Source organism: Falco cherrug, chromosome 16 (assembly GCF_023634085.1).
Source record: "Falco cherrug isolate bFalChe1 chromosome 16, bFalChe1.pri, whole genome shotgun sequence".
In the NCBI taxonomy this organism is placed as follows: domain Eukaryota; kingdom Metazoa; phylum Chordata; class Aves; order Falconiformes; family Falconidae; genus Falco; species Falco cherrug.
The window spans coordinates 3374588-3383875 of NC_073712.1; the positions used below are offsets into that span (position 1 = coordinate 3374588).

The 9288-nt window shown below is 67.2% G+C and overlaps 1 protein-coding gene across 1 annotated transcript; it reads left to right on the forward strand.

Moving 5' to 3' along the window:
• Positions 1-1612: 1612 nt before the first annotated feature.
• Positions 1613-8393, forward strand: SARS1 (seryl-tRNA synthetase 1). Its single transcript, XM_055728289.1, has 11 exons — positions 1613-1810; positions 3640-3710; positions 3883-3963; positions 4611-4769; positions 5252-5395; positions 5764-5919; positions 6407-6628; positions 6715-6844; positions 7415-7572; positions 7677-7806; positions 7930-8393. The coding sequence occupies exons 1-11, from the start codon at positions 1675-1677 to the stop codon at positions 8088-8090; spliced, it is 1548 nt and encodes a 515-aa protein (XP_055584264.1). The 5' UTR covers positions 1613-1674; the 3' UTR covers positions 8091-8393.
• Positions 8394-9288: the final 895 nt, after the last annotated feature.

The following is a 9288-nucleotide window of genomic DNA, read 5'->3' on the forward strand; positions in this document are numbered from 1 at the left end:
GCACAGGGTGGCCTTGCACACATGGGTGCGCAGGGTGGGAGTGCGTGTACACACGTGTGTGTGTGTGCACATGGGGGTGTTCACACGCCTGGGGGGTGCGTGTGGAAAATGGTCACATGCACACATGTGTGTGAGCTCCAGCCGTGGCATGGCTGCTCCTGTGCTGCTGTCACGCTCGGGGGGCCGAGGTGGTGCCTGGTGGACTGTGGCCGTGCCGTGCAATGCCGGGCCACGCCATGTGGTGCTGTGCCATGTGGTGCCATGCCAGGCCATGCCAAGTGATACCATGCCAGGCAATGTCGTGCCGTGCCACGCCATGCCAGGCTGTGCAATGCCAAGTGATGCCTTGCCAGGCCATTCTGTGCCGTGCCGAGTGATGCCATGCCACGTCGTGCCAAGCGATGCCATGCCATGCCATGCCGTGCCATGCCATGCCATGCCGTGCCAGGCCAGGCCAAGTGATGCCATGCCAGGCCATGCCGTGCTGTGCCAAGTGATGCTGTGCCATGTTGTGCCACGCAATGCTGTGCCGTGCCATGCCATGCCAGGCAAGGTGGGCCACAGCCTGGCTTCTCCCTGCTGGGGCTCACTTCGCTGCCAGCACAAAATGACCAGTTTGGGTGATTCTGCCCCAAAGCGGGTGCCGGCAGCTCCCACCCAGCATTTCCCACCACCGCTGGGCAGGGTTGGCTCCGGGGGTCCCCTGCGGCCTGGCTTCCAAAGCCCCCTGCCCCTGCAGGTGCTGGGGTCCCCTGGCACGGGATGGGGGCCAGTGCCAGCCCCCAGGATCCCCCGGCCCTTTTTAGATGGTTTTCCACGTTTTCTAGGCGGTGCCAGGGGATCCGCATGTCCTGGCAGCGCAATAAAGATGGATCTTTCCAAGTCCCACCTGGCCCCTCCATCTCAGAGGGACAGGGACGGGGTCCCCGCATGGGTGGGGGCACCCAGCACCCCTCCAGGAGCCCCCCCGGGGGCCAGACAGTGGGGTCTGCCTCCCAGTCTGGGGATGATGGTGGAGGCGAATGTTGGGGTGCCAAGAGGTGGTATGGGGTGCTGTGGGGAGCTTTGGGGTGCCATGGGGTGCTGTGGGGTGGTATGGGGTGCCATGGGAGGCTATGGGGAGCTGTGGGGTGCCATGGGGTGCTGTGGGGTGGTAGGAGGTGCCATGGGATGCTATGGGGAGCTGTGGGGTGCCATGGGGTGCTGTGGGGTGCCTTGGGGTGCCGTGGGATACTATGGGGAGCCATGGGGTGGCATGGGGTGCTGTAGGGTGCCATGGGGTGCTATAGGGTACCATGGGATACTATGGGGAGTCGTGGGGTGCGTGGCTGTGCCGTGGGGTGCTGCAGGGGGCTGCGAGGGAACCCCCCCAGGGACCCCTGGGGATGCCGGTGGGTGCGGGAGGGGCGGAGGCCACCAGCACAGCGGGGGCGGCTGGGGGAAGCCGGGGACACGCAGGGGTGCCCGAGCAGACACGCAGCGTCCCCCGGGACCCCCGGGACCATAGGCCCCCCCTCGCTGCGCCGCGCCGCCGCCCCGCCAGGGGGCGCTGCCCCCCCCCGCTCCCTCCCCCAGGCGCCCCCTGGCGGGCGCCGCCGCCGCTCTGCGCACGCGTGGCCCCGCGCATGCGCGCTGGGAGCCGCCGCCGCCGGGGTGACAGGAGCCGCCGCCATCATGGTGCTGGACCTGGACCTGTTCCGCGCCGACAAGGGCGGGGACCCCGCCATGGTGCGGGACATGCAGCGCAAACGCTTCAAGGACCCGGCGCTGGTGGACGCGCTGGTGCGGGCCGACGGCGCCTGGCGGAGGTGTACGTGGGGCGAGGGCCGGGCCGGGGCTGGCACCCCCCGGGCGGGGGGGCTGTGGGGACCTGGCACCCCCCGGGCTGGGGGACCCCCAGGAGGGCCCGTCACCCGCCCAGCGGGACCGTCTGTCCCCGGCTGGGCTTGTCCCCTCTCCCAGGCCCGCGGGGTGGGGGGCCCCTCCCAGCACCCGCGGCCTGGTGGCCTGTCCCCAGCGGGTGCCCCCCCCGTGTCCCCTCCCCCGGGCTGGGGGATCCCCCCGGGGTCCCTGCCCCCCGCCCCCCACCAGGGCTGGGAGCCCCAGCTTGATCCCCAAACCCCCTCGCTAAGGTGGGGTGAGCTGTGGGGGATCCCTCCCACGCCAGCCCCGGGGGATCTCCCTGGGGGATCTTCCCCTCTGGGGCTGGGGGATGCAGTGGGTGGATCCCTGCAGGGGCCTGTCCCCGGGTGGATCCCCCTCACCCACTTCCCCAGGGCTGGGGAGAGGTTCTCCTGCTGGATCCCCCCTTCCATCCTCCCCAGCTGTGAGGGCAGATCCCTGGTGATGGCCCCCCTTGGCCCACATATGGATCCCCACCAGTGATCCAGCCCCACCAGTGATTCCCAGGGATCCACTCCCTACGCCAGCCGCACTGCTGCAGGATCCAGCCGGGCAGGCGAGGGGTCCCACACGGTGCCACCCCGGCGTGCCGGGATCACCCCATGCCTGGGCGCTCGGAGGGGGAAGGAGCCCCCTGGGTGGGGGGTCGGGCAGCGGGGGCGGCCCCCGGGCCTGGGTTTGGGTGCCTGGGTGCCGGGAGGGTGTGCTGGGGGGCGAGGAGGGATGGGTGCCCCGCAGTCCCGCAGTTCCCAGGGTGTCCCGGGAACTCGTCCCGGGATGAAACAGGCGGCTTGGAACAGCCTTTGGATGCCGCTGCCTTGATGTGACCGAACCTGGCGCTGCTTCCTCGCTCCTTGCCCCAGCCCTGCCGGCACCACCGCCTTAACTTTATCCGAGGGCCTTTCATCCCGCAGGACCAGCCAGCTTCCCAGGCCGGGGGGGGCTGTGCCCCAGCCCCCTCCCCGTGGTGCTGCACAGGGGCGCGCTGGTGCGTAACCACGAGGCGCAGGGCTGGCAGGACGCGCTGGGCTGGCAGGACGCGCTGGCGAGCACCGGCTGATGCAATCCTGCCTCTGCAGGTGCTGGTGCCGTGGGGTCCATGGGAGGCTGCCAGGGTCCTGTTTGCCGTGCCCTGTTCCCTGGCTCTTAATTAACCCTTTGTGTTTCCATCACCCCCGTGGGTCTGATCCTGCCTGTAGATGGGGATGTCGCCCTGCTGGGGTGACAGCGCCCTGACATTGGTGTGGCTCTGATTTGGGCGGCTCTGCCAGGAGGAGACGGCTGTGTCCTGGGCTCTGCCCCTCTCACCCCTGCTGTCACCAAGGGGGACCTCCCCGGTTCCCTCCTCAGATCTCATCGCTGTGGCCCCAGAGCCCTGGCTCCACGCAGCCCTCAGCACCCCGCAGCAGCCTAGCGTGAGGGTCCTGGTGGGACCGTGGCCCAGCGTGGCACCACTCTGGGTGTTTGAAATGACACCCCTTCGTGGGAGCCCTCTGCTCCCCGCCTCTCTGCTGTGTGTCGTGGCTGCCCCACACCATGCTGTCACACCGTCAAACCCTCCACGGTCCTTCCGCGCGTTTACCCAGGGCCGGTGGTGATGGGCATCCCTGGAGCTGCTGTCCCCAATTCTGCTCCTCCCACCTGAGACTTTGCGGCCCCTCTCGGTGCCAGACAGGGACCCCAGCCCCACTCCTGCTCTCATGGCTGGCTGACAGCTCTCTCCCCTCTGCTTTCTAGGCAGGTTTCGTGCCGATAACTTGAACAAACTGAAGAACTTGTGCAGCAAAACAATTGGAGACAAGATGAAGGTGAGGCACGAAGGCAGACGGTCCTGGTAGCGATTCACTGGTGGGATGTTACTGGTGACATCTCCCCCAGGTCTCTGCTCTCCAGGCCTCTCCCTCACATCGTTAAGGAATGTTTTTACCCTGGAGCTTTATTCTTTAACCCTGCTGGGGTTTTTTTTCACTCTTGCTGCAGAAAAAAGAGCCAGTGGGCACAGACGAGTCTGTACCAGAGAACGTGCAAAACCTCGACGAGCTCACAGCCGACGTCCTGGGGGTGAGTCTGACCCTGTCTCCTCCCGCTGTGCTGCTGGTCTACCCAGTTTGTCCAGAACTTCACCTGTAATTGCCTGAGTTGGCGGGGTGAGGTGCCAAAGCCCAGCACCAGGCAAGGGGGCACTGCCTGAACCCCCTGCCAGGAGGATCCTTATTTCCCCCAGTCCCGGTGCCAGCAATAACCAGCTCTTGCCCAGTGTCCTTCATCTAAAGACCGTTTCAGCCTCGGTCCATGGCAGCTCACCAGCCCAGGGCCCATCCTCCTGCGCTTCCCTGGGGGTTTGAGCAGCCTCAGTCATTACGTGTCCTTTGCAAGTCCCTTCCTCCCTGCCTGTTCCCCTTCCCAGTTCATTAACTGCAATGTTTAATGAGCCTGGCGCTGGCCAGCTTTTGCTGCCATGGGAGCTGACTGCTCCCTCTCATCTCTGCCGGGCGCTGTGTGATGCTGTAGCTCACCCAGGCCCCAGGCCCTTTCAGAGCCTGACTTAGGTCAGTCCTTGGTCCCCTTGGGCTGTTGTTTGATGTGTTTAGTCCATGGTTTTGCTCCGTGTCAGCTAGGCGAGGGTCCATCATTAAGCATGCGTGGCTGCCAGCCCCCTCTCCCCAGTAGTTTCTTCCTTTCCCCACCTCACCCGGGTCCCTGCGCAGGCTTTGCAGGTGTCCCAGATAAAGAAAGTCCGTCTCCTCATTGACGAAGCCATCCTCAAATGCGATGCTGAGCGTGTGAGGCTGGAGGCAGAACGTTTCGAGAGCCTCCGGGAGATCGGGAACCTCCTCCACCCCTCGGTGCCCATAAGCAACGATGAGGTAGGGAAAAGAGTGCACTCGGGGCCGGCTGTGCCGGTTCATCAAAGCCAGACAACTGCCGGCAAGCGGGGGGCTCGCTGCAGGGAGGTCCCCCCAACCCAAGATCAGCGGGCGGGTGAATGAAATCTGCATGACAAGACAGTGTTTCCTGCCGGGAGCAGACAAAGAGCAGCTCAGACAACGCTGGACACAGCCATTGTTGGGGGAATACATGGGAAACTCGCTTCTAGCCGGGGGGCTGGGATCTCCCTCCGCTGCCTTCATTCATCCAGCAGGAATATTTTGCAGGGGGAACACAATTGGGCTGGGCCAGCTGCCAAGTGGCTGCATAATAAGCAACTAGTCGAGATCAGGACTGGGGTGCCAGGCTCTGTAGTCTGGGATCCAAAACTGGGCCCAGTGCAATGCAGAGACTGGTGTTGCCGCAGTCCTGGGAGCTGAGGTGATGGGCTTCCCCTCCTCCTCTCTTGTTCTTTCTACAGGACGTGGACAACAAGGTGGAGCGGGTCTGGGGTGACTGCAGCTGCAGGAAGAAGTATTCCCACGTGGACCTGGTGGTGATGGTGGATGGTTACGAGGGAGAGAAGGGGGCCATTGTCGCGGGCAGCCGGGGCTACTTCCTAAAGGTGAGAGCCCAGACCCCCACGGGGGGCGGCAGTGATCGGAGCCAGAGGGAGAGCTGAGGGGAACAAGGGGCGCACGGGGGTCGTGGCATCTCCTCCCCTGGGCCGAGCTCGCTGGGGGCCTCCGCGGCGCCGTGAGCTCGCGCTGAGCTGGCTCATTGCGTGAGATGGACTCTGGCCTTGGTGGTGCCGCCGCTGTGGCTGGGGCAGCCTCGGGATCCAGCTCCGGCGTGTCTCCAGTCTGAGGGTGATGCTGAGCCGGCCGGAGCAGCCTGAAGCTGGTGTGGGCTCCGCATGCTCCCAGACCCGCTGGGCAAGAAGGGGTGGCACAGTGGGGTGTGTGCCTGACAGTTGCTTCCCTCGTCCCCCAGGGTCCCCTGGTGTTCCTGGAGCAGGCCCTGATCCAGTACGCCCTGCAGAGCCTCCGCGCCAAGGGCTACACTCCCGTCTACACCCCCTTCTTCATGCGGAAGGAGGTGATGCAGGAGGTGGCCCAGCTCAGCCAGTTTGACGAGGAGCTCTACAAGGTGAGCGGCTCGACGCCCGCCAGGTCTCTGTGTCTCACTGCCTGGCACCCGCCATCCCCTGCGGGCACCAGCTTCCCGACGGAGCCACCACCACGCAGCTTCCCCCGCAGGGAGCGGGGTGGCTGGGGTCCCCTCTGCCCCGGCAGGGCCGTGCCAGCAGCTCCCTTCTGCTCCGTATCTCCTGGGTCCATCTTCAGGGCTGACACGGTTGTCATGGCAATGCGGTGACAGGGAGGTGGCTGGTCCCCAGCCCTGCTGGCAGGAGGCCATCGGGGCCTTTGAAGGAGGCCAGACAGGCAACAAACGGCAGCTGCTCCCTTTCCCCCGCCGTCCTGTCCCCGCTCCCGAGCGCCGGCCCTGGAAAGCCTGGCTGCCTGTCCGTGTGCAGGCAGGGAGAGCGGCTGCCTGCGCATCTGCCAGGGAGCGTCGGTCCCCGGAGGCGCGGGAGCAGCTGGGTAAGGGGGACGGTGGCTCTTGTTCCCCCCAGGTGATCGGCAAAGGCAGCGAGAAAGCTGACGACAGTTCCATCGACGAGAAGTACCTGATCGCCACCTCGGAGCAGCCCATTGCCGCCCTGCACCGCGACGAGTGGCTGAAGCCGGAGGATCTGCCCATCAAGTACGCGGGGCTGTCGACCTGCTTCCGTCAGGAGGTGGGCTCGCACGGCCGCGACACCCGCGGCATCTTCCGTGTCCACCAGTTCGAGAAGGTGAGCGGAGCAGGGCGCCATTCCCATTGGGAACGTGGGGCTGTGGCCGGGGCCGGCGCCAGCGCGGGGTTCTGTTCTCTTTGCAGATCGAGCAGTTCGTCTACGCCTCGCCCCACGACAACAAGTCGTGGGAGATGTTTGAGGAGATGATAGCCACGGCGGAGGAGTTCTACCAGTCCCTGGGCATCCCCTACCACATCGTCAACATCGTCTCGGGTAGGGGCAGGGGCTTCCTCGCCGCGTGGCACCAAGGCCACCTCTCTGAGCCGTGGTGGCCCAGGAGACCAGCCACCTCTGCCAGCGCCTCGGGTGTCACCATGGCCCTGACCCACTTCCCAGCTCGGCTTTCTCTGTCCCTGGCTCACCTTCCCGTGGTGTCTGTCCCCGGGCCTGGCGAGGGGGAGGAGGCGCCTCAGCCCCAGGACATGGAGGAAGGAGACGAGCTTTTCTGCAGAGACCCTCTGCTTTGCTCTGGGTTCACTGGGACCGGGTGTGGGCACCCCGCCATGCCGGGACTGTCCCCACTGTCCCTTCCAGGGGGACGGTTTGAGTGTCCCAACTCCTCTTGGGAACTCCCCCAGGAAAATGATCCCATTTAAACACTCCCTCCCAGCCTCCCCGCTGCAGAGCAGGAGTCCCACGTCCCTGTGACAAAGCCGTCACAGCACTGCTGAAGTCACCTTGGAGGCTTCACGCCTTCAGCCCATGCTGCCATCCCCTGGGACGGGTGTGTCTGTGGGGGGAGCGGGAGCCCCCCCTGCTCAGCACTGCTCCCCTCTCTCTCAGGCTCCCTCAACCATGCTGCCAGTAAGAAGCTGGACCTGGAGGCCTGGTTCCCTGGTTCTGGCGCTTTCCGCGAGCTTGTGTCCTGCTCCAACTGCACTGACTACCAGGCACGCCGCCTGCGCATCCGCTACGGGCAGACCAAGAAGATGATGGACAAGGTGAGGCCGAGCTGCTGGGGTGGGGGTTTAGGGGGGGTGTTCTCCGCTCACCCCCTCCTCACCTTTGTCATACCGTGGCCCCACTGGCCGTGTCCCTGCCACAGGTGGAGTTCGTGCACATGCTGAACGCCACGATGTGTGCCACCACCCGCACCATCTGCGCCATCCTGGAGAACTACCAGACGGAGGAGGGCGTCCGCATCCCGGAGAAGCTCCAAGACTTCATGCCCCCAGGTAACACCCAGCACCCTGCCCTGCCTTCCCCACCCAGCCTGGCTCCCGGGGGGGCCCCCCAACACCTCCCTCCCACCAGGCTTGGGGGGGTGATGCGTGGTGCCTGCTCTCCCCCCTGCGCAGACCTCCGGGAGCTGATCCCCTTCGTGAAGGCGGCGCCCATCGAGCAGGAGCTCTCCAAGAAGCAAAAGAAGCAGCAGGAGGGGGGCAAGAAGAAGCCGGCGGGGGGAAGCGAGCAGGCGCTGGAGGAGCAGATGCAGAACATGGGGGTCAACAGCGCCTGAGGGCTGCGGTCCCCCCCCCCAGCCCCCGAGATCTTCAGGGCCTCCTGAACCATCACCGAGCCTTCATCGCCGGCTGTGCCCGCGCCCATCACCCTCGCTTCGGGGCCGTCTGTGGCAGGAGCTGCCGCTCACCGCCTGGCCCCCCCGTGGCTCGGAGCACCGCGCTCCCACGGCCGAAGGACTGACGCTATGGGGGCTGTGGCCCCCCCAGCCCCCCCGCGGCGTGGGGATCCCCCGTGCCCCTTCCCCAGGGATGGAAAACATCTCCCCCCCCCTTGAGCCAATAAAGCCAAGTACTGCTGAGCTGCATGTCTGGAGGGGCGGGCAGGGGGGAGGGGGGGCTCCAGCCCGGGAGGGGGGCGGGGGGGGGCCCTGGCCGCGTTTCCCCCGTGTGTGTCCCCCCGTCCCCCCCGGCCGGCCCCGCACAATGCCCCAGACAAAGGCCGCGCTGGCCCCAGCCCATTTGTAATTCAAAGCGGGGCCGGGGCCCCCCACGCCTCGGCCCAGCTGCCAGCCCGGGCCCCCACCTGGGAATGGGGGAGGGGGGGCGCCTGCCTCTCGCGTCCGCCCGCCCCCCCAGCCTGCGCGTGGGAACCCACGGCGGCACCCATGGGTGCTGGGGCGGCCGGCGGGGCCCCCGGGCAGCGCCCCGGTGAGCCGGTCGGGCCGGCCCGCGCCCCGCTCCCCTTTGAAGGGCGCCGGGGCTGGCGGCCAGGGCGGGGACGGGCCCCCGTGAGTCACCGGAGGGTGCCGGGGGGTCCCCGGGCGGCGCCCCCGCGCCCCCGCACCCGTCCGACCCGTTCCGCCGCCGGGGCCCGCCCGGCACCCACACCCCGGCCCGGCGCCGGCTGCCAGCGGGGGTGCGGGGGGGCTGCGCCCACGGCCCCCCGCGGGGACGCGCCCCGCGCCGCCAGTGCTCCCAGTTAATCCCAGTGAACCCCAATGCCGGTGCGGTGGGGACAACCCCGGCTTGCTGTGTTGCGGGGGGGGGTGGGGGTGGGCTGTGGGACCCCCCCGGCGCGTGCTGGGGTGTCACGGGCTGCAGCAGTGACACGGGGGGGGGATGGGGGGGGGGGGCGTGTGCCGCGCGTGCATTCCCTGCGCGCGCCGCTGCGATGCGCGTTCTCTGCGTGTGCAACGCGTGTGCGCGCAGCCTCCATGTGCGCGGTTCGCGGGCGTGCGCCTGCAACCTGCGCGC